Below are 27,292 nucleotides of genomic sequence, written 5' to 3' on the forward strand. Positions count from 1 at the left end.
GTATATAAACTTTCCCATGTGTAGCACAGGTTACATGCATCTGATGTAAGTATATAAACTTTCCCGTGTGTAGCACAGGTTACATGCATCTGATGTAAGTATATAAACTTTCCCGTGTGTAGCACAGGTTACATGCATCTGATGTAAGTATATAAACTTTCCCGTGTGTAGCACAGGTTACATGCATCTGATGTAAGTATATAAACTTTCCCGTGTGTAGCACAGGTTACATGCATCTGATGTAAGTATATAAACTTTCCCGTGTGTAGCACAGGTTACATGCATCTGATGTAAGTATATAAACTTTCCCGTGTGTAGCACAGGTTACATGCATCTGATGTAAGTATATAAACTTTCCCGTGTGTAGCACAGGTTACATGCATCTGATGTAAGTATATAAACTTTCCCGTGTGTAGCACAGGTTACATGCATCTGATGTAAGTATATAAACTTTCCCGTGTGTAGCACAGGTTACATGCATCTGATGTAAGTATATAAACTTTCCCGTGTGTAGCACAGGTTACATGCATCTGATGTAAGTATATAAACTTTCCCGTGTGTAGCACAGGTTACATGCATCTGATGTAAGTATATAAACTTTCCCGTGTGTAGCACAGGTTACATGCATCTGATGTAAGTATATAAACTTTCCCGTGTGTAGCACAGGTTACATGCATCTGATGTAAGTATATAAACTTTCCCGTGTGTAGCACAGGTTACATGCATCTGATGTAAGTATATAAACTTTCCCGTGTGTAGCACAGGTTACATGCATCTGATGTAAGTATATAAACTTTCCCATGTGTAGCACAGGTTACATGCATCTGATGTAAGTATATAAACTTTCCCGTGTGTAGCACAGGTTACATGCATCTGATGTAAGTATATAAACTTTCCCGTGTGTAGCACAGGTTACATGCATCTGATGTAAGTATATAAACTTTCCCGTGTGTAGCACAGGTTACATGCATCTGATGTAAGTATATAAACTTTCCCGTGTGTAGCACAGGTTACATGCATCTGATGTAAGTATATAAACTTTCCCGTGTGTAGCACAGGTTACATGCATCTGATGTAAGTATATAAACTTTCCCATGTGTAGCACAGGTTACATGCATCTGATGTAAGTATATAAACTTTCCCGTGTGTAGCACAGGTTACATGCATCTGATGTAAGTATATAAACTTTCCCGTGTGTAGCACAGGTTACATGCATCTGATGTAAGTATATAAACTTTCCCGTGTGTAGCACAGGTTACATGCATCTGATGTAAGTATATAAACTTTCCCGTGTGTAGCACAGGTTACATGCATCTGATGTAAGTATATAAACTTTCCCGTGTGTAGCACAGGTTACATGCATCTGATGTAAGTATATAAACTTTCCCGTGTGTAGCACAGGTTACATGCATCTGATGTAAGTATATAAACTTTCCCGTGTGTAGCACAGGTTACATGCATCTGATGTAAGTATATAAACTTTCCCGTGTGTAGCACAGGTTACATGCATCTGATGTAAGTATATAAACTTTCCCGTGTGTAGCACAGGTTACATGCATCTGATGTAAGTATATAAACTTTCCCGTGTGTAGCACAGGTTACATGCATCTGATGTAAGTATATAAACTTTCCCGTGTGTAGCACAGGTTACATGCATCTGATGTAAGTATATAAACTTTCCCGTGTGTAGCACAGGTTACATGCATCTGATGTAAGTATATAAACTTTCCCGTGTGTAGCACAGGTTACATGCATCTGATGTAAGTAGTATATAAACTTTCCCGTGTGTAGCACAGGTTACATGCATCTGATGTAAGTATATAAACTTTCCCATGTGTAGCACAGGTTACATGCATCTGATGTAAGTATATAAACTTTCCCGTGTGTAGCACAGGTTACATGCATCTGATGTAAGTATATAAACTTTCCCGTGTGTAGCACAGGTTACATGCATCTGATGTAAGTATATAAACTTTCCCGTGTGTAGCACAGGTTACATGCATCTGATGTAAGTATATAAACTTTCCCGTGTGTAGCACAGGTTACATGCATCTGATGTAAGTATATAAACTTTCCCGTGTGTAGCACAGGTTACATGCATCTGATGTAAGTATATAAACTTTCCCGTGTGTAGCACAGGTTACATGCATCTGATGTAAGTATATAAACTTTCCCGTGTGTAGCACAGGTTACATGCATCTGATGTAAGTATAAAAGGAAGGAAAGAAATGTTTTATTTAACGACGCACTCAACACATAATAATTTATGGTTATATGATGTCAGACATATGGAGTTTTTTTAATGAATATCTGTTTTATTTAACGAGGTACTCAACACATTGTATTTACGGTTATATGGCGTCAGACATATGGTTAAGGACCACACAGATATTGAGAGAGGAAACCTGCTATCACCACCTATGCATGGGCTACTCTTTCCGATTAGCAGCAAGGGATCTTTTATATGCACCATCCCACAGACAGTTTAGTACATACCACAGCCTTTGATATGCCAGTTGTGGTGCACTGGCTGGAACGAGAAATAGCCTAGTGGGCCCACCAATGGGAATCGATCCCAGTGCTTTACTACTGGGCTACATCCCACCCCTCTGATGTAAGTATAATTCACACAACTAGGTTAAAATCATCCCGCCCCTCTGATGTAAGTATAATTCACACAACTAGGTTAAAATCATCCCGCCCCTCTGATGTAAGTATAATTCACACAACTAGGTTAAAATCATCCCGTCCCTCTGATGTAAGTATAATTCACATAACTAGGTTAAAATCATGCGAATTAACTTCCTGTTTCCTAAGATATTGAAATATTATCCTTCACTAGCTCTAATAAATTAGAAAAGGAAAATATATAATAAGTTGCAGCAGTTTTGTAATTAAAAACCCACAAAACAAAAAGCAAAAACAAAACCTCCACTTACTGTCTGTGTCTGTATCCATATAAGTTTCTAAACATGTACTTCACCAACAACCAACTCACCCCACTTTATCAGTAAACATCCCTTACTTTAATAACGTAACACTCTGCACAATACACTCCAGGATACAGGTATGGTTAAATTTAAATATTATGTAAATACCTGTGGCTGTGTGTGTGTGTGTAGAGCATTACAGTGACAGCAAGGAGTACCATCCCAGTGCGACACAGCACTGTCACTAAATCTACAGTGTTTACATACCTGCATGTGCATATGACCTACACAAGACAATTAGAGCTAAACACTACAAAATATTATTATCCACATGGTTCAACTTAACAGAGTTAATAACGTATAATAAATAGAAATTATTATACAAGCTTGTGTGTCGTACTGATTTTACGAAACGAGTGTCAGGAGTGAGAGCAAGGGTATAATACATGAATCCTGACTCGAGTTTCATAAAATCAGTACGACTCACATGCGAGTATAATAATTTCTTTATTATCCATATTATTATTGTTGTTTTCTTTATGAATAACAAGACCCAACTCAAAATGTTTACGCCACAACTAAGAGATGAAGAAATGATGTCATATTTCAAATGCACAGTCTGCGCTAGGACTGGAGAAGCAACATCATGTTATGACGTCGCTTCCCAAAATTACGTTATTACACTTGTTATTACATGGGGTTATAGCGAAAACGGAACCGTGCCAAAATGGGCCCAGGCGAAAACGGAACCAAATTGGACAAAACGGAACCTGTGTTGGCTAAAACGGCACCAAAATCTGTGGACAAAATGGAACCGTGCCAAAACGGGCCCAGGCGAAAACGGAACTAAATTGGACAAAACGGAACCTGTGTTGGCTAAAAATGGTTCCGTTTTCGCCAACAAAAATGGTTCCGTTTTGGTAAGTGGTTCCGTTTTAGCCTGATCCCATTACATGTGTGCTTTGTAAATCCTGACACTCGTTTCGTAAAATCAGTATGACACACAAACTTATATAATAATCTCTATGTACTATAGCTGTAACAGGTTTGTAGATTAATAAAATTTATTTTCATAATCTGAAACTAGGGTCTGTGACTTTAAATTTAACAAGAGAAAAGGTCACAAGATTGCTGGGCTGAAGATAGTATAGATTCACAATTTTAATCCTAAAAATTAGAATTTAGTGCTAAAAATATGGTTTTTAATGCTAAAAGTATGGTTTTAAAATCTTCTTCGGAATCAAGGATAAATGAAGTTCAGCAAATAGTTGTGGTTGAGATGCAAATAATTGTAATAAAACCTTGACATAATTTCAGATGGCAAAGGGTTAAAAATCACACACACACACACACACACACACACACACACACACACACACACACACACACACACACACACACACACACACACACACAACACAAACTTGACACATGTTCATTGTGTAATTTATAAAATGTTGACATAATTTTAGACTGGAACGGGTTAAACACACAGACACATATATTTATTCTCTTGACTCATGTTCATTGTGTAATTCACAAAGAAATCAATTCTTGATTCTTGTGCTGTGAACCGATGAAAACAAAAATCAATGCCAACATGAATACACAAATGTACAATATCCATGTAGGTGTAGTCTCATATATCAAAGTAATCAGCATTACCCATTGCCATGGCAACAATAACACACAGACACTGTAAATGAAACTAGATAAATATTGATAGGGTTATATAAAGACAGCAGTGTGCCAAAATGCGCATCACTGTTTCAGATCACAGGTAGTGGAAAATGCCAGAAATTTGATAATACAGTCAATCCCCTCAAAACCAGACCCTTTGTAAACCGGAAGGCTGGTAGGTACAGGGTTCATAGACTGGTACCGCTTCCCACCCAGAACGACTTTCAATGACTCAATGTGTAGGTGTAAAACCACTACACCCTCTTCTCTCTCATTAACAACTAACAACAAACCCGCTGTCCTGGACAGACCGCCCAGATAGCTGAAGTGTGTGCCCAGGACAACGTACTTGAACCTTAATTGGATATAAGCACGAAAATAAGTTGAAATGAAATGAATGAAACCGGAATTCCATCAAAACTGGACTTCTTTTTTTAATGGTTCCTTTTTAAATATTAATACAGATTGTACATGCACATGTAACCCCTTTAAACCAAATCCCCCTTTAATACTAGACATTAATACATAATCCTCAGTGTCCTCACTACACGGATCAATCCCCCTCCCAACACTCGTACTAGATAATGTCGGTATATGGACACTACTGCATGGGGTATACAACTATAGTACTGTCGGAAATAGAATAAAAATGATTTTCGTCGATTATTTCTTACATATTAAACAAACAAGTAAATATTTTGTAAATATCTATTTAATGATAGTCTACCTAATTTAGCATTTACTTGTTTGGGCTTTCATTGATGTGCAAGGTGGTGTTTACTCTTGAAATAAAAATAAAAATATCAGTAAACAGGAGATTTGTGACCTTTATTGGAACAGACTATAACACATTTTGATGGATATGTGTCAATTTCATTTACTTTTAATTTAAAACTGCAAGATAACTGATTATTTTGAATTGCAGCATAAATTATTAATTATGACCAGCATATTTAGTAAATATGAATTCATTATAAATACAGTAGAAATTTACACAATTTTGCAACAACTTGCAAGGTGCTATGCTATATCAGAAGTTATATGTCAGCATCTGTTTGTGATAAAGATTCTCCAATAAAAATTTATTTTCTACTAGTAGATAAAATCATTTCCTATAATCAATTATGGGCATATAGTTAAAGGTGTAGTCTTTAAATGATAAAGCAAAATTTAATAAAAACATGATTTGCAATAGCTGTCATTATGCAACTTATGAGATAGCACCTTTAATACCGGAAAATAGATCACAAACTCAAAATGGTTCTTGACAGTTTTGCTCAAAAGTTACTTATAAATGTCTACAAATATTTTGTTTTGGAGAGGAATAGGGGTAAATCATCATCAGAAACGTCCCTCACATATTGTAACAGCAATGAACTTGACATACATTGACCAAACTTTGTTATAGTCTGTTCCAATAAAGTGCACAAATCACCTGTTTACCGACATATTTCTTTTAATTTCAAGAGTAAACACTACCTTGTACATCAATGAGAGCCAAAACAAGTAAATGCTAAATTAGGTAGACTATAATTAAATAGATATTTACAAAATATTTACTTGTCTTTTTAATATTTAAGAAATAATCGACGAAAATAATTTTTATTCTATTTCCGACAGCACTATTGTCACATGTGTGACTAGAAAAAAGGTGTGATACTGTTCAACAGACCTAACACACTGATATGTGTTAATATCCCATCTCTGAGGAAATTCAAGTATTTAAGTTTGTTTTTGTTTAACAACACCACTAGAGCACATTGATTAATTAATCAACAACTATTGAAGGTCAAACATTTGATAATTTCCAACAAACAGCATAGCACATACCATAGCTTTTGATGTACTAGTCTTAGGGCACTGGTTGGATTATTCAGTAGGAATATAGCTTCTGTTTCCTCTCATTATCTAAACCATAATCATGTAATAAGATACCAAAAAAGAATGTTGACCAAAAAGACACGTTGAGGTGTCATTAAACCAACATTATTTTCCTTTCTTCACTCTGCACAAAGTATCACATTTACTAGATGTATGATAAACACCAAATAACTATACATGTAGATATACAGTCAAACCTGCTTTAGCGACAACCTGTATTAAAAGACCACATTTTGATATTCCTAAATTACCTAGTATAATATTAACTGACCTGTATTAAGCAACCACCTGTGTTAATATGTCACTTTCTAAAACTCTCATTGATGGCTGCCAAACACAGGTTTCAATGCAGTTGACACTGTGTATGCAGACGTGTGTCAAACATTCCTTTCTTTTCTCCCAGTCTGTCACAATGCATGTCAAACAGTAATAACTACATGTACAGTTTACACTGAGTGCGCGGAGGTGTTGTTAAACCGACACACCTTTCTATTCACTGTGTACAGTATAACAAAGCTACAAGAATGCTTCTCTCATGTGTATACAGTGAAATTCCTCTAAACAGGACACACCTTACTGTACAGTGCTACAAGCGGAGGTGTATACAGTGAAATTCCTCTAAACAGGACACACCTTTCTATTCACTGTGTACAGTATAACAAAGCTACAAGAATGCTTCTCTCATGTGTATACAGTGAAATTCCTCTAAACAGGACACACCTTTCTATTCACTGTGTACAGTATAACAAAGCTACAAGAATGCTTCTCTCATGTGTATACAGTGAAATTCCTCTAAACAGGACACCCTAGGGACCCAAGTACAATGTCCGGTTTAAAGAGGTACCTGGTTTATAGAAGTTAATTTCTGTACTTATTTTTTAAAAAGGACCTTGAAAAATGTTTTGAGAGGTTTCACTGTATATGCAACACGTACACTACCCACTGTTCTTTTCCCATTCCGAATTCTTCTTGTAGGAAATACCTGGGTTTCCCACCTTACTTAATTTGCTTGCCATTGTGCCTCGAAAAATCAGACAGTAAAAAAAATGCTGTGGTAATGCCCCACCTGGTTGTATATGTTACTTTGTTAGATAGTACAATTATCATTCATATCCAACAGATTGCATTACAGAGATGCCAACCCTTGTTGGAGTGTCATAGGAATTCAGGCCTTTAAAAAGAGGAATCGCACCCCCCAAAATAGGAATGTTATCAGTGATGGCTCAAGAGTGTTTTTTTTTACATTTTGGTAAAGTCAAGTTTACCCAATTGGCAAACATCGGGGCTGTTCAGATGACCAATTGCTAGATTGGTTTATTTTATATCGCTATACTTGCTATTTGGAATCCATAAGTTTAAAGAACAAGGCAGGAAACCAATCTACAATTGTTGACAGTGAAGAGGGAAAAAGTTCCATTTGTCAGGTGTTAACTTTAGTGTCTTCCAAAATACGATCCGACACCAAATACGTGAAATTACAACTTTCTTTCTAAAAATTGGAATTTTGAACAAGACAATCGTAATAGCATAATCTATGCTTTAAATTCGCAATGATTCCACCAAATTCGTAATGGTTGGCATCTCTGTTGCATAGGCTAGAACCCAAGGCACCAGGGTGAAATCATTTTTGTCTGAAAAAACTTGATAGAAAGTAAGTTTAAATACACCACTAGAGCACATTGATTAATTCATCATCAGGTGGCTATTGGATACCAGACATCTATAGTCCGTCCCATCATTCAATAAAAATGTTTTTTTTTTTTAAAATAATTTCAGTTTGGTTTGATGTACGAAGGAAAGAAAAAGTGTTTTGGAAATAACAAAAAACCCAAACTACTTTTGTGTGCAATTTACAAATCAATCGGCTCAGAAATAAATAACTTGTAGTAAATTTCATAGTATGAAAAAAGGCGTTCTCCGTGGTATGGACAATAATATGGAAAAAGGCGTTCTCCGTGGTATGGACAATAGTATGGAAAAAGGCGTTCTCCGTGGTATGGACAATAGTATGGAAAAAGGCGTTCTCCGTGGTATGGACAATAGTATGAAAAAAGGCGTTCTCCGTGGTATGGACAATAGTATGAAAAAAGGCGTTCTCCGTGGTATGGACAATAGTATGAAAAAAGGCGTTCTCCGTGGTATGGACAATAGTATGAAAAAAGGCGTTCTCCGTGGTATGGACAATAGTATGAAAAAAGGCGTTCTCCGTGGTATGGACAATAGTATGAAAAAAGGCGTTCTCCGTGGTATGGACAATAGTATGAAAAAAGGCATTCTCCGTGGTATGGACAATAGTAATTCTGACATGTAGTATTCAGAGGAAACCTGCTACATTTTACTAATTAGTAGCAAGGGATCTTTTATATGCACTTTCCAGACAGGACAACACATACCATTGTCTTTGATATATCAGATGTTCAAGTCTTAAATAAAGGTCATTTGTCAGTATTTTATATTAAATTCCAATTTGTTAAAAAAAAAAAAAAAAAAAAAAACCCCACTGAAATCAGACAAAAAGCTAAAAAAAAGAAAGAAAAAATTAAAAATAATTTTAACCCCCCCCCCCCCCCCCCCAAACTATTCACATCCCTGATTCTGTAACTACTGGTTAACTACATGTATAACCACAAAACACAACACTGACAAAATGACAAAAGTGTCTCACATATACCATAAAATGATTTGGTGTAAGAACCCCCCCCCAAAAAAAACAACAACAACAAACAAAAAACCCCACCTATATACACAGGTATATATATATTGTTTTTAAAATAAAAATTAACAAATACATGAGATAAATATTTTGGTACATTATTTGATTACATATAATGACATGTTAATTTATGTGGTTATTTAACAGTGATTAAACATAACATTTGTCAGTGAAAATTAAGTCAGGGGAGATAATAGTGGTTCTACAGATAAACTTACAGTGGTACAGGTATGTAATAAACTAAGGAAGTTTATTTAAGTTTATCTATAGATCTACTATTATCTCCTCCCAGAACACTATAGTATCGCATGTCTTAATTTTCACAGCCAACTGTTAAATGTTTAATCACTGTTATGTTTATTTATATAACACTATTATCTCATGACTTAATTTTCAATAACAACTGTTAAATGTTTAATCACTGTTATGTTTATTTATATAACACTATTATCTCATGACTTAGTTTTCAATAACAACTGTTAAATGTTTAATCACTGTTATGTTTATTTATAGAATCACTATTATCTCATGACTTAGTTTTCAATAACAACTGTTAAATGTTTAATCACTGTTATGTTTATTTATAGAATCACTATTATCTCATGACTTAGTTTTCAATAACAACTGTTAAATGTTTAATCACTGTTAAGTTTATTTAAAGAATCACTATTATCGTGAGATTCGGTCCATTCAACATTGAGATAATGATGATTCACTGTATTTACACAAATATAAAATTTGTTCTGTTTAACAACACCACTGGAGCACATTGATTAATTAATCATCGGCTATTGGATGTCAAACATTTGGTAATTCTGACTCAAGAGGAAACCCGCTACATGTTTCCTGATACAGCAATTTAGGGATCTTTTATATGCACTTTCCCAGACAGGAAAGCATATACCACAACCTTTGATATACCAGTTGTGGTGCACTGGATGGAACGAGAAAAATCCCAGTCAGCTGAATGGATCCACCAAGGTGATTTGATGCAGCGACTCAAGCACCTCAAGCGAGCACTCAAAGCGACTGAATGCCAAGACACTTTAAAAAACAACAACTTGTTTAATGATGTACGTATTTCCTTAAAGGTGCAGACCCTAGTTTCAACTCGTAAAAATGGACACTTAATTAAGTTTAGTTAATCTACAAACCTGTAACACACTTGGATAAAGTTACAACATGGACACTGAGTTTAGTTAATCTACAAACCTGTAACACACTTGGATAAAGTTACAACATGGACACTGAGTTTAGTTAATCTACAAACCTGTAACACACTTGGATAAAGTTACAACATGGACACTGAGTTTAGTTAATCTACAAACCTGTAACACACTTGGATAAAGTTACAACAGAGTGAAACAAGAGTCTGTGACATTAAAACCGGAAAATATCCTTAAAAAAATAGACTAGAACTTGAATCAATAACCACTACTTCTCAGACGCACATGCATTTTTAAAAATATGAAAAATGCATTTCGTGATATTACAAATAACAGGATGACCAGAAACACTTCGGTTCTATAGAAATGGATAATCTAAACAATAAAATGTAAGTAATGTTTGATTTCAGTGATCATAAATGGCTCTAATAGTAAAAAATATGTTGTAGTGTTTAAAAACTAGGGTCTGTCCCTTTAAAAATAAGTGTTTTGCATGTTTTGGTCGCCCCAGAGGACTGCAGTTTTAACATAGCTCTGTAATAATGAAAAAAAGATTGGTGCTTAACATATACACAAAAACACACGAAAGCTAACTGACAAATGTGCTTTAAAACCACAGCGAAAAGAAGCACACAACCACAGACACACACATTAAAAACCCCAACTGCAAGACAATTTTCTAACGTCTTACCTTTATCAGCGCCTAATTGCATGTGCAGCAAGTAAAAAATAATATAGACTAATTAGTGAGTTTTTAATTAAAGCCTCATCAAATTAAAAAAATATATGTTAACAAATGAAAATTATCTGTGATTTTAAATCTTAAAGGAGAGGACAATTAAGGCATTTGGCCTGGTATGCATATTCAACTATATATAATGTACATTATTGCTTAATATCAACACGTATAATCGTATAGTTAATTAATAAAACGGTTAAATGTGACGGCTATTATATATAATGGGCGCAGCCATTTTGTACCATCTCAGTGAGTACGCCCTCTGGTGAGCTGGTTGTTACGTAATACTTAATGCATAACGTCAGGAATGAGCCTTAGAACTAGAGAAACACAATCTACCTGGTTTTTGCGGGATGATAAATAGTCATACATTGCAATGTTCTGTAATAATACACATCCCAGTAAGCCAGCAATAAGTATATCCAGCACTATATATATTATTTTTCAATACAAAATAAAATACCATTGTCAAAGTGGCTACACAACAAGTCGAAACAATTAACAATGTTTTGCCCATGCATTAACCTATGTACTGAAATGATACACGGAGTGTTTTCTTAGTTAATTGGTCTATGCTGTTAGTTGCTTCTACCTGTGATTCCTGATTGGCAGGTGTGTATTTGACTGGTAACCAGACGAGCCAATTAATTGACGCTATCTAGACACAAAAATACATACCAGTATTGTGGAATATTACCTGTCGCCCCTAAAATTGTAATGGACATGGTTTATTACTGTAAATAGTTCTGTAAAACTATTGATTAAGTAGACTTTTCCATCTAAAACCACAGAACTGACCAATTTCGTAGTCCCAAAGAAAAGAAAATTATCACTTGGGTATTGTGGGTTGTCGTTTTTGCTCCAATGTAGCATATCAATAGGCCTAATAGTGTACATTTTTCCTTTGGATTATTTAACAGAGAAAAATACTATAACCCCATTTTGTTCCGTTAATGCAACTTGAAATATATTTAGTTAACCTTCTGAGTACTGCAGGCGAGATATCTCGCCCGACGTCACGTCAGTCGATATACTGTACACTGTATACAGTGCATTCCCCAATTCATATTTCCTGCCGTTTTGCACACAACACTCACCGGAAACGGAAATATAATTAAAGAAAAAAGTTTGTTTTTTCAAAATGGTGGCTTTTATTTTGATTTTTTCAATTGAAAATACCTTGAAATTTTGAGTTCTAAAAGTGGTTTTCGGCAAGTATTTTTGCTTGACAACAATGGCGGCATGTCGCGGTCATTTTCAGGGATCGATATCTGATTGTGACAGCTAATTTGATAATAAATTTGATCGATTTACCAACAACGAAAATTACCAAATATTGCAATATGAATCGTAGTTCGGGTTTAAAAAAAATTTCTGGTCAGAAAACCACTGTTATCGGGAATAATGGACATAAATACTGGACAGCTGGCCACAAATGCCCGTAAGTAAATGCAACTTTTTCAATTTTTTGCCTAATTTTAATCACCATTAGCCGATCTAAAATAATAAAAATTACAAAAAAAGACACGAAAATAATACTTACCGATTCATATATGAACTTTATTTCATGTATTTATAAACATTTAAGTGAATATATGTGAGTAAAAAGTATAAACTTGTACCCACTCAACGTGGTGTTTGTTAAAAATTAATCCAGTAGTCTAAAGGTTAAATAGTTTATTAAATTATTACGTCATTTATGCTGTTTTACAAGTCAGGTTGATCAAAGAGAAGCGCCTTGTCGAAAATTACTGCTTTTGTTTACACTGTACATACAGGAGATGGTCAGGAGCTGACGTCATTTCGCCCCAAGCTATCCCACTAGACGTCACAAAAACGAAACAAAATGGCTGCTCCCAGTTAGCAGGAATAATCATGTTTTTTTATTAACTCTAAAATTACGCATTTTTCATTTGCTAAAGTATCAGTATGTGTTGGTGGTCTGGGTATGCATCTTTCCAACACATAAGGCTCTTGTTTGAATTGACCCTACCTTTAATGTAACAGAGCTCCACAGTTTGAAATGTGTTAGAGTAATAGTAAACACAAATATCCAACAATCTGACAAGAAATAAGGAAAGAATGTTAATCAATAGCTATTAGGGAAGGAAAGGAAAGGAATGTTGCTGTAACGATGTCACACTACATGTTTCATCAGTGGCTTATATATACTGGGGTATTAGTGAATTATGAAAGGAAACAAACGTTTGTTTAACAATACTCCAGAACATTGTTCACAATCAACAGCCATTATGAAAGGAAAGGAATGTTTAATACCACCCCAGCACATTGTTTAATCAGCAAGTATTGGGAAAGGAAAGGAATGTTTAATACCACCCCAGCACATTGTTTAATCAGCTAGTATTGGGAAAGGAAAGGAATGTTTAATACCACCCCAGCACATTGTTTAATCAGCAAGTATTGGGAAAGGAAAGGATTGTTTAATACCACCCCAGCACATTGTTTAATCAGCAAGTATTGGGAAAGGAAAGGAATGTTTAATACCACCCCAGCACATTGTTTAATCAGCAAGTATTGGGAAAGGAAAGGAATGTTTAATACCACCCCAGCACATTGTTTAATCAGCAAGTATTGGGAAAGGAAAGGAATGTTTATTTAATGAGATCTTGACCATCACATGGTTTAATCAGCAGGTGTTAAAGGAAAACTAAGGAATGTTTGTTTGATTATTACATGTATTCTGCACACTGTGTATCAATATATTATATTATAGTGTCTAACATAACAGAGAATTAATAACAATTATATAATATCCCAATGCCACCATTGCACATATGCAACACTTACTACTGATAGGTTTTTAGGCAATGAGTTGTAAGATATATGGGGCCAAATTTTACGAAGCCGGTTTTTCTTAGCGTTTAAGCATAGAATATGTATGTAGTTACACGTGTGTAAGTCTAAAACAGGCTTTGTACATTCGGCCAAAGGTATTTAACAGTACTTTCAGGTTTTTCTTAGCGTTTAAGCATAGAATATGTATGTAGTTACACGTGTGTAAGTCTAAAACAGGCTTTGTACATTCGGCCAAAGGTATTTAACAGTACTTTCAGGTTTTTCTTAGCGTTTAAGCATAGAATATGTATGTACATGTAGTTACACATGTGTAAGTCTAAAACAGGCTTTGTACATTCGGCCAAAGGTATTTAACAGTACTTTCAGGTTTTTCTTAGCGTTTAAGCATAGAATATATATGTAGTTACACGTGTGTAAGTCTAAAACAGGCTTTGTACATTCGGCCAAAGGTATTTAACAGTACTTTCAGGTTTAACAAAATATATATTATGCTCAAAAACTAGGAATAAATAATTTAAAAAGTATTTTCCAATGCAACTAAAACTTAATTATGATGCAAGTGCTTCTAAGATTAACTTAATTACATGATATAAAGCTGTCAGCTTTCATAGTGCTAACTTCATTGGATGGTGCACGTGGCTCCACTGTGGATGTGCCAATCTAGAATAATGTTTTAAAATAAATATTCCACATACATGGGCAATTACTGTGTTATTTCCAATGGATGTATAAGAAATATATGAATTTAATAAGCCAGATATTACTATATTTTCGAAGTAAAATGTGTAATAAAATAGTCAAAAGTAAGTTTACATAAATTAACAGACTAAAGCATACATGTAGGTATAACACCCTTTGACTCTTAATAAGTCAATACTTTGAAAAAATAAAAAATAAAATGCACTTGGAATTGAGTCATTATTGCATATAAATCAAAGTGCCAATCCTGTAAAACAAATCATCAAAGTAAAACAGTAGAATTCTGTAATGAGTTACAAATGTATGTAGTGCTCAATGTATGGGAAAATGTTTAAACACTTTGGAAATAACAAATTGATATTAGTAATTATTTATTTACCTGTATTAATAATAAATTCAATTTAATTAATCAGTTATTTATTTGCATTATTTATAAAAAAAATGATTTATCTGTATTATAATCTAATGAAAGATTTGTTTAAAAAAAAATTATTAGCGACATTTCTAGTCAATGTTTAAATATTGTGTAACAATCTCTAAAACTTGCATAGCGAATCGTGATGCAGTACTGAACAAAATGATCCCTGTAATCAACAAAATTAATTCCTGTTTTAAGTATTTAATGTATTATTTACTTACATTAATAGTTAATATGTATCTGTATTAATATATTTATTTACCTGTCATTGACATACATGTAGGAAGGTGCCAAAAAGTGTGTATGGGCCACACACATATAAATATATGTTTATTCATCGTTGCTGCTACTGGATCAAGAAACGTTGGGGGGGGGGGGGGGGGGGGGGGGGGGGGTACATGCCTTCTCCCCCACCTTCCTATGTCATGTAACTAGTGCCCATTTTAATCAGTAATATATTATTTACTTACTTTGTTAATAATTAACCTGCATTAATCAATATCTTTACTGGCCAGTTTTCGTCATTAATAATAATATATTATTTACTTAAATTACTGGTTAATCATGAATATTTATCTATATTAATCAATACATTTACCGACCTGTTCTAATTGCTGATAAATAAATTAGTTGCAGTAATCCTACATGCATTGTAATCATTAATACTAATTTACCAATCTTTCAGCATAATAATCCAAGCTCTGTAATAAACAGTTCATAGGGCTAGTTCTGGGTGAAAAAAAACATTTTGCCAAATTAGACAACTTCAAAAATTGCAGAAATTGACAGATATTTTCTTTAAAATGTCAATTATTACATGAAATTATTTCGCCAAATTAAAATAAAATTTGCCAACTGCTTTTAAAATTTGCAATTGGCGAATCTGGCGAAAGCCAGAGCTAACCCTGATTCACATCCTCATAAGAAAGATCCTCTAATATTGATACACAACCATGTGTGTGTGTGTGTGTGTGTGTGTGTTTACCTGTGCTGAAACCTACAAATCGCTCCAGCCTTTACTTCCTGGTTCGGCCACAGTTAAACCGAAACATGCACAAACAATGAATGACCACCATGACTTGTCTGGCTTTACCAGTTGAATACACTAATAACACACCTACATCGTCTTAAAATAAATGTCTGACACAGAGCTTGGTCTGTGTTTACTCTCCGTATCAATGAGGTGTTAAAATAACTCACAAAACGAAGACTAGCAATTCAATTCAATTACAAACCAGGTGACTGTGTCTCTCTATGTAGGTCAACACCAGGTGATACTCAATATATATGCTAGCTAGTATGTGTAATGCATATAATGGGCTGTTCAAATAATGGAGGGAAAACCATTAAAATAAACAAACAAATGAACTGATATGTAAATGCAAGCACTGTTATTATAATGATTTACATTTAGAATACCAATACTCTACATTTTATGATTATATGGTACAACTACTACATACGAAGGGTACGCGGGAATAACCTGTGATGTCACAGTTTTAGTAAGGTGATCGTCTACATTTTAACATTTACATCTCTAGTGACATATATGACTGTTATAATACTAATTATCTGTTTGGATTCCCATGGCCATATCATATATTTTGAAAGTATTTATGTTTTCATAAAAAATAGCATACAGACAGACAGACAAGTACAGACACAGAGACAAGGAGACACGCAAACAGGCAACACACACACACACACGCAGGCATACACACACACAAACACACACACATGCAGGCACACACACAGGCAGGCACACAGACACACAGGCACACAGATACACAGGCACACACACACACACAGGCACACACACACACACACACACACAGGCATCCACAAACACACACACACACACAGACAGGTGCACACACACACACAGAGGCACACACACACACACACACACACACAGACAGGCAGGCACACACACACACACACACACATAGACAGCCACACAGGCAGGCACACAGAGGCACACACACATGCAGGCACACACACACACAGAGGCACACACACATGCAGGCACACACACACACAGGCAGGCACACAGGCACACACACAGACAGGCACACACACACACAGACAGGCACACACACACAGACAGGCACACACACAGGCAGGCACACACACAGACAAACACACAGACACACAGGCAAACACACAGACACACACACAAACACACAGGCACAGACACACACACACACACAGACAGGCGCACACACACAGACAAAAACACAGACACACAGGCAAACACACACACAATGAAATTTGAAAATTAATGGATAAAGAAGAAGCAAAATGCAGTCTTACAAGTGTAAGAGTTAATATAAATTGTCACTATATACTGTGTGAAGTCACAGCTGGACGACACAGTGACATGTGCCTCGATCACACATCCAAGGTCATCTGGGCGTTCTATATTATTATTATTATGGTCGGTCAACCTGATGCTCACAATATGCAACCATGACAACCAGATACAACATACAAGTGTTGACCTGGGCCCGTGCTTATAAAACGTAAAGTTTATAAGCATGGGGCCTGGCATTTCAACCAGTCAATATACATTACAAATAATCAACATGTTGTCCACACTGTAACATAATACATATTAATATTAGTGATTAAATTTTAAAATGACATACACATTGATATATCATTTTTATTTTTATTAATTAATTTTATTTTTATACACAAGTAAATATGAATTTTTATGGATTTTATTTTTAATATCATATTTATTATTATTATCGATTGTTTTTTTTAATTGTTTTATTATTATATAAATTTTTACAGATGTACAAGAATTATTTGCATAGAAATAAACTATTATTTAATTTTACTAAAATTTATTATTTCATTTACATATCGATAAATTCTATTCTATGTACAAAATGTATATGTATTACTTATTGAAGGCTTACAGACACACACAATGTGCATGAATCTATGTTACATACATGTTAGCTTCACACCAACAGACTGGTACAGTTTGACACACACAATGTGCTTGAATCTATGTTACATACATGTTAGCTTCACACCAACAGACTGGTACAGTTTGACACACACAATGTGCATGAATCTATGTTACATACATGTTAGCTTCACACCAACAGACTGGTACAGTTTGACATTCAGAATGTGCAAAAATGCAGAGAATGGTTCAATATGTCTAGATTCTCATAGCTATCTCACTGGCTTCCATCCAAATTTATATATGTGAGCTGCTGGCTAAATTCAGACAAAACACATCACGTTTACAGCAGGGTGTATCCCTCTTACTCAATATACGCTATCAACATTTCAGTGCTTTGTAAACACACTGGTGTTAAAAGTTACAGTGAATGAATGAACACACGAATGAATGAATGAATGATTCAATCAATGAACCAACCAATCAATGGCTTGATAGATAGATGAATGAATGAATGGATGAATTAATGAATGAACTGATGTATGTATGAAAGGATGGAATGAATAAATTAGTGACTACATGTAGATGAATGAATAAATGCATAAATGCATGTACATATAGAATAACTAGTTAATGACGTCAGATATTGACTTTATCCTGTGAATTAGGTAAGAATGGAAATTCCGCAAGGCTCTGTCAAGCGGAATTTCTCATTTGTCCTGATATGAACAGGATACAGCAGATATCCGACGTCATTAACTACATGTAGTTATTATCTTTATCATGCAGACCATAAAAATTAAGGGGAAAAGCTATTATTTTTGCCGCATTGTATGATGACCTAGAGGTCAAATGAGTGATTTTATAATGTAGCTATTTTAGTAGCAGGATATGACTTTGCTTTGTCCAACATCATATTCTGTCAATAGAAACGGTGGTTGCAGAATAAAAATGAATAAATGGATAGATGGCTCAATATAAACTGATGGATCAATGTAAACTGATGGATCAATGTAAACTGATGGATCAATATATACTGATGGATCAATGTAAACTGATGGATCAATGTAAACTGATGGATCAATATAAACTGATGGATCAATGTAAACTGATGGATCAATGTAAACTGATGGATCAATATAAACTGATGGATCAACTGATGGATCAATATAAATGGATGGATCAATATAAACTGATGGATGAATGTAAACTGATGGATGAATGTAAACTGATGGATGAATGTAAACTGATGGATCAATGTAAACTGATGGATCAATATAAACTGATGGATCAATTGATGGATCAATGTAAACTGATGGATCAATATAAACTGATGGATCAATGTAAATTGATGGATCAATGTAAACTGATGGATCAATGTAAACAGATGGATCAATATAAACTGATGGATCAGTGATTAAAAAGAGACATGGATGTATTATGATAAAATAAGTATACATTTCAATATAATATTTATATTAACTTAAATATCATGCCTCAATAGTCTAGTGCCATCTTGCCCTAATCAGCACCATGCTGCCCTGAGATTAAAGAAGCCTTTTTCAGTAATTAATTCTAAAATTGCCTTTATAAAACACCCAAAAAGGTATTATTAATTAATAAAATATACCTTTTATATCTTTTGCCATTCATTTATTAAAGCAAACACATAAATTACATTAAAGTTTATTTCAATTAATTTTTTGTCTATTTTTAATGAAATAAAAGTGCCGCCAAAACTTGTGAAAATGCCCCAAAAGTGTTTGGTCTACCATGCCCTGCCAAATTTCTAGGGAAATCACTAGAATGTTTGTTAATGATACACCAACAGACACAATAAAAAATACCATCAGTACAGAGACAATTCCTTCTCCTACCATACAGCATGTATGTCTGTTATTATGGTCTCCTCAGCCTCACATCCCCCCCCCCCCCCCCCAAAATACAATTTTGGACCCTTTACTTAACTCCCTAGCCCGAGTACTCTGACTGTAAGAGAGCTAGACGGACATCTGGACATAAAATGTCCGTCTAGCTCTCTTACAGTCAGAGTACTCGGGCTATTAACTCCCCAACCCTAGCCTCACCTACCTAATCAACACAATCTTAAACCCTCTACTTCCACATTTGTCCCTCATTATGGCATTATATCTCACCCACCTAAAACAAAAGCCACCACCTCCCCACAATAAAATCCACAAACATACTTGTATATTTAGATATATGTACAGAATACTTTTTTTTTTTAAATAGTATCAGCTAACGAATAACAATTACATAAATTATAACTAGATGAATTACACAAATATGATGTAATATATATAGTCAAGTGAAAATCACACTACATGTATTTATAATACATAACTTTTAGTACATGTTCATATATGTTGCATCATGATTAAAATGAACTAATATAGAACATCTGAAAATAAAATGAAATAATTCCTATTGTTTGACTCTGTCAAAATGTAGCCATCCATCCACTGCATTGATTTAAAGATTTCTAGCACCACAGGAACAAAATGACATTTGGAGGTCAGCTGTTTTGAAGAACACGAATACATCACTCCTCTCCAACACAGAGAAGACGTGACAATAACCTAACCATGATTAACAGTAATTAGCTCACCCGATTCCAGCTGGCATGAAATATTCATCCTCTACAGAGCTGTTAACAAAAGTTTTAATTAATAACTGACAACAGAGAAAGAGAGAACGTCAGAGATTGCCAGGAAGTGTCAGCACCATATATCCTCTGCCATTGAGCCTGGTCTGGTAGTCTTATGCTCTCCTGGGCTAAAAATACATAATCATACATGGCCTGGACTTGGAATCGGTGTGTGACTGATATCAATGCTAGAAACTGACATGCGAAGGTTGAATCACTTGCAGCAAAATTTAAACCCTTGCCATATATAATCAGGATCATATATAATCAGCCCATTTTATTAGTATTAAATTGTCAAGTGTTCTAGAAATACATAACTGTACAGGGCCTGAACTTGGAATCAATTTCTGACTGATAGCAGTGTTATAAGGAAGCAGAAGAAGCACATACAGATATGTGAAGGTTTAATCACCTGCATGCACCACCCTTGTCATATACAGTATACATGTAATTGGCCCATTTTAAAAGACTTAAATTGTCAAGCCTTCTAGAAACTGTACAGGGCCTGAACATGGAATCGGTGTCTGACTGATATTAATGTTAAACAGGAAGCAGATAAAACTATACAGACATGTTACGGTTTAATCACCTGCACCGTCTTTGACATGCATAATCAGCACATTGTAATAGTGTTAAATTGTCAAGTGTTCTAGAAGTATACATAATCATACATGGCCTGGACTTGGGAGTCAGTATAAAACATTTGACTAATTTAAACATTTCACAAACTAAAGAGTGAGACATACAGTAGTGTTTATGTTACAGGGAATATGAATAATTAGGGTTTATGTATCATCCCTGAAATTTCCAGGTAATATCTGATTCACTTAGGAATTATTTATCATACCTGAATTTTAATCAGTTTATAATTAGATATAATCACTGAAATTTCATCAATAACTGTAGACAAAAAAAACCCATTCTAGTTAGTCATTATTTCTTTTTTTTTAACACAACTATAAAAAAATAATCACATCTAAGAACACTGCAGTAAAATACCGTAATGATAATGTTAAGATTATACGTGAAATGTGAGTTGCTTTAAGTACTTATTGAGACAAGATACAAAATGTTACATGTATACTGGGTAATGAAACTGAAGATGAAATATTTTTTTTTATCCTATAACTTACCCATGATATCCATGTCATAAACCCATGTGATAATTAAGTATATTAACCTGGTTAATAATGGTATGCAAATTTAAAGGTATATGCAAATTTACAAGGTTTCTAGGTAATAATGTGTTGCTGTGAATGGGTCATTTGTTTACAAGCCAACAAGACATATATACCTGAGCATAATGTTTTCATAAGATTTAGTTAAAATGCGTGACGTCAAACTAATTTGTGCTAATCGTGATGACATCATATTACCAATGGAGGCGACTTTAATACTGTGATTTACTAAAAATTTAATTAAAATGTTATTTTAGAAGTGTTATAGGATAAATAGAATTCGCTACTTGTATTTTTTTATATGAAAAATATCAACCTCGTCTAGTTAATCCAATTAACATAGACTCGGTTGATATTTTTTATATTAAAAAATACTTGTGATGAATCCTCTATATACTAATCTGTTCAATATATTATAAAATAAGAAAAAAATGTTCCACAATATTTTAGAAAAAAAAAATGGTACATGTATGTTCAAAATCAATGATTCATGCTCAGGTATTTAGAAATGTTTTAGTATTTCAACTAAAGCTCTTCCGTAACAAAAACAATATTTACTTGTGTGATTATTATTTTGAAGTGATTATATTTTAGATTTCTAGTCAAACAAAATTATTAGTTCATGTATATTGTTTATGAATAGTAATCTTTGTATGCTTTTATGGTTATATATCATAAAATTTTATTTAATATTTATGTATTTTGTGAATGCGCAAAGGCCAATATGTATACCTATAATAAATTATTATTATTGTGATGTTCATGTTTTGGCATGTGTGTTATTGGAATGACAGTATGAAGTGCACATCAACTGAGCCGTAGGTAGGTAGGTAACCAGTTTAACATGCTCATATACCACTGGGGTTTCAAACACACCACTGAGCATTAAAACATTTACAATGACACCGCTTTGATGGGAATTCTTTGACTTTATGTGGCTTTGAGTAATTCATTGACAATTTTGTTGGACTCCTCTTTAGGTAAATTAGAACCCACTTACTGCTATAGTTCTTAAACAGATTTCTTCACCATCCATCTTGCTGGGCTTGGTGTATGAGAGATAATGTGAGCTAATTTTATTCAAATTCAGATCACAAATAATCCTTGTTGAGTAGCAGATCAAAGCAAAAACCTAAATATTCTCACCAAACCACCTTTACCTTTATTAATAACAGACATTAGTAGCAGAAAATATACTATACTACATATACATTCTAGTTTTTGCTTCTTGACCGTCAAAACACTATACTCCTTACTCAAACACTATCATTTCAAAGAACTTGCATTCATTATATATAATTATGTTGTCAAGAAGATTGGAAAATGTTATTTCAATTTTACAATAATCAACGAAACAATTTCAGGGAATACCGGTATATAAATATTATTGATAAAATAATGGACTAAATTACCAAAAGTTTGACACCCAACAGCCGAAGTATATACATGTATACATACATATATACATGTCTATTTAGACATGTGAATGTTTAATCGTGAACCTGCCCTGTCCTTGTCATTCAGCCCATTGTAGTAGTGTTATCTTGTCATGCATTCTAGAAATACATGTACATAATTGTACATGGTCTGCATGCAATTGGACTCGGTATTCAACTAATTTCAATATCATACTGGCTAAAGAATAAGATACACAAAAATTCACACATACATGTACATGAACAGTGTGCGATTTTGGTTTAAAAAATTTAAGTGTTATAAGGTTTAGAGCCCGCCACCAATTAACCCATGCAGCAAGCCCTGCTGTGCGTCTCCAGTAAAACAGAAGACACTAAATGTTTTGCATGAAACCATGGAAAAGATCGCTATTCAAGACTGTAGTTTCCCATGATTTTTAGATATATGTTGACTGTGTTATTTCAAGGAATCAATGTAATTTGTACAAATAATTTCTATGAGCTAAGCTAGAGAGTCCTATATGATTTTTGCGAGCCTCAGGCTTCCGGACTCTCCTCAAAATCGCACTGATGAATATCATTATGTATCCAGTTTTCTGGGTGACCACAAAACCCCCTCTCCTGATATGCCAGTACATGTAACACCCCCCCCCCCCCCCCCCCCCCCCCACCCACCCCACCTCCACGAAAAAGACAAAAGACCATACCAGGAACAGTGGATAACCTTAGTTAGTAACTTAGTTGAGTCTGGACTAATTTCAAAATGTTGGTTACCGGGTACTCAAAATGTCAAAACAATAGTATAATTATAGTAATTTTTCTCATGAAAACGTCGCAAGTTCGGGTCACCTGCTAGTAATGAGTGTCATTGTTTTCATAATAGAACCATCAGTACCTGATATTGTATATTTAATAATAGTACTGTTATTACATAACAGACATTCTGCAGTGACATCAAAATCATTACAATTGGGTAAATATTATTACCATTTTTGGTAGTTTTGATTTCCACATATTACTGTGTTTATATATCCCATTGAGGTTCAAGCACAACATCCTGGGTACAACGTAGGTGGGGAACAATCACCTTAAAAAGATTAGCTTGTCATATAATGTAGGTGAAAGTGCAGGTCATTGTGACCTTTTTCTGCATACCTGCACACCTGTACCTGTTCAAGAGATACTTAATATATAAAGCCAGCTTGAAACAGCTTTATTCTTCTCAACTGAACAGTTATACATATAAGTACTTATGTGTATGATCCGATATACTGCTCCATTAACTCACATTTCAAATTATTTTCGTGCTTATATCCAATTAAGGTTCAAGCACACTGCCCTTAGCACACAACTCCGCTATCTGGGCTGTCTGTCCAGGAATGGGCTAGTTGTTAGTTGGTTAGTGGTTAGTGAGAGAGAAGAGAATGTAGTGGCCTTACACCTACCCACTGAGCCCGTAAGAACTTGCTCTGGGTTGGAGCCGATACTGGGCTGCGAACCCTGTAACTACCAGCCCGTTGTCTGTGCCACCGAGGCCAGTTGAAATGGTCAAATACATGTACCAATAGATTTATTAATATTTATGCAGCGAGGGCATGTCAGGTTTTATGGATCCCAAACATTTATACTGATGGAGGCGAAAGGCCAAGGTCAAAATCAATTTCTTGAGCCCATATAAAACCTGCTATATTGCCCGAAATAAGATAAATAATTGTTTTATGATATAATAAAATCAATAAAACTCATGCTTTTTTTAAATCCTATTTAAAAGTTATCATTTTCCCTGCCAAATATGTTTTAACAAGTTTTGTGTGACGTCACGCAATCCTATGACATATGGTATAACAATCACAGGAATGCATAAATAAACAGTTAAATTCAGTTACCCACTAATTTCAATGGAATTTTATCTCTTCTTTTTGATTTGTAAGTTTCCAGTGGCAATATCACTTTATATCAGAAAGGAGAACTGACTGGGGGCAAATCATAAGTGTAGAAAAAAATATTAAGTGACAGAGCCTAGTTTTTAAACCCCATGGCATTATGTTTTTTACTATTATAGAGCCATAATTGAAATGAGACATTACTTATATTTTATTGTTTAGATTATCCATCTCTGTGAAGTGTTTTTGATCATCCTGGCGTCTTTTAAACCACAAAATGCATTTTTCATATTTAAAAAAAAAAAAATGTATCTCTGAGAACCATGTGTTATGGAGATGAGCTCTATTCTATTTTTAATGGAAGAAGGAAGAAATGTTTTATTTAACGATGCACTCAACACATTTTATTTACTGTTATATGGCGTCAGACGTATGGTTAAGGACCACACAGATATTGAGAGAGGAAACCTGCTGTCGCCATTTCATGGGCTACTCTTTTCGATTAGCAGCAAGGGATCTTTTATATGCACCATCCCAGACAGGGTAGTATATACATGGCCTTTGATATACCAGTCATGGTGCACTGGCTGGAATGAAAAATAGCCCAATGGGCCCACCGATGGGGATCGATCCCACACCGACCGCGCATCAAGCGAGCGTCTTACCACTGGGCTACATCCCGCCCCCCCCCTATTTTTAATGGTATTTTCCCATTTCAATGTGAGACACTCATGATTCACTCTATTTTAACTTTATCCAAATGTGTTACAGGTTTGAAGATTAACCAAACTTAGAAAGAAAGAAATGTTTTATTTAACGATGCACTCAACACATTTTATTTACGGTTATATGGCGTCAGACATATGGTTAAGGACCACACAGATTTTGAGAGGAAACCCGCTGTCACCACTACATGGGCTACTCTTTCCGATTAGCAGCAAGGGATCTTTTATTTGCGCTTCCCACAGGCAGGATAGCACAAACCATGGCCTTTGTTGAACCAGTTATGGATCACTGGTTGGTGCAAGTGGTTTACACCTACCCACTGAGCCTTGCGGAGCACTCACTCAGGGTTTGGAGTCGGTATCTGGATTAAAAATCCCATGCCTCGACTGGGATCCGAAGCCAGTACCTACCAGCCTGTAGACCGATGGCCTGCCATGATGCCACCGAGGCCGGTAACCAAACTTAGTATCCATTTGTCATAACAATGCCATTAATGCCATTAGGGTTGAAACGACATGTATAGGGTCTGCCACTTTAGCTTTAGTACAAAGATCAGTCTTTATAAATTGGACCCTTAGTTTTAATGAAAAATTATGAAAGGCGACAGATATCCCAGATAGCTGAGGTGTGTGTCCAGGACAGTGTGCTTGAACCTTAATTGGATATAAGCACGAAAATAAGTTGAAATGAAAGGAAAGGTGACACCATGAGTGCAAAAAACATTCAACATGTTTTCTTTTTCTGTCAAGTATATGCCAAGAGAGGGTACAAGCACTAACCCGTCATAGAGAGACCTGGCAGTACATTCCATGGAATATAAATTAGACTTTAATTCAAACTGAGACATCTTTATAAGAGTTCGTCTTGATAACAGGTGGCAGGTTACCAGTTCTGCAGGTGTATATATATAGCTGGTATATAAATCACTGTATAACACACATACATGTACATACACGTAATTCCAGTCAAGATGTATGTTCGCCTTTAGTCTACAAACCTTGATTAGGTAATGGGTCAACTCAAGTCATACATGTATATTGGCCTCGGTGGTGTTGTTATTAAGGCATCGGACATAAGGCTGGTAGGTACTGGGTTCGGAACCTGGTACCGGTTCCCACCCAGAGCAAGTTTTAATGACTCATTCGGTAGGTGTAAGACCACAACACCAACACCGACCAACTAACTACTAACTCACTGTCCTGGACAGACAGCCCAGATAGCTGAGGTGTGTGCCCAGGACAGTGTGCTTGAACCTTAATTGGATATAAGCACAAAAATAAGTTGAAATGAAATGAAATGATATACACTTAATTTCAGTCAAGGTGTTTATTTATATAGTAGGCACTTAATGCAAATTGTTTACAGATAGTTCAGATAAATTATGCAGTTCAGTTCCAGTGAGATAATAAACATTGTTATAATATAAGTACATACATGTACATATACAGGCATCGAAATA

General features: G+C 34.9%; 1 protein-coding gene across 9 annotated transcripts in view; it reads right to left on the reverse strand.

The window, feature by feature from the left end:
* The window catches only part of LOC121387474 (trafficking kinesin-binding protein 1-like), a 135,668-nt gene that overhangs the window by 49,987 nt on the left and 58,389 nt on the right, over nt 1–27,292 (reverse strand). Inside the window, exon 1 of one of the 9 annotated variants that reach the window (XM_041518604.1) lies at nt 20,593–20,967. The exons of 6 other annotated variants lie outside the window; for them this stretch is intronic. In XM_041518604.1, the coding sequence (XP_041374538.1) occupies nt 20,593–20,620 (28 nt within the window). In that variant the 5' untranslated portion in view covers nt 20,621–20,967. Of the gene's footprint in view, nt 1–2,939; nt 3,033–16,028; nt 16,699–20,592; nt 20,968–27,292 lie in introns of those variants that run through there. 2 more of the 9 variants (XM_041518606.1, XM_041518605.1) reach the window with 2 other exon arrangements.

The sequence above is a fragment of the Gigantopelta aegis genome, chromosome 13 (assembly GCF_016097555.1).
Source record: "Gigantopelta aegis isolate Gae_Host chromosome 13, Gae_host_genome, whole genome shotgun sequence".
NCBI lineage: Eukaryota > Metazoa > Mollusca > Gastropoda > Neomphalida > Peltospiridae > Gigantopelta > Gigantopelta aegis.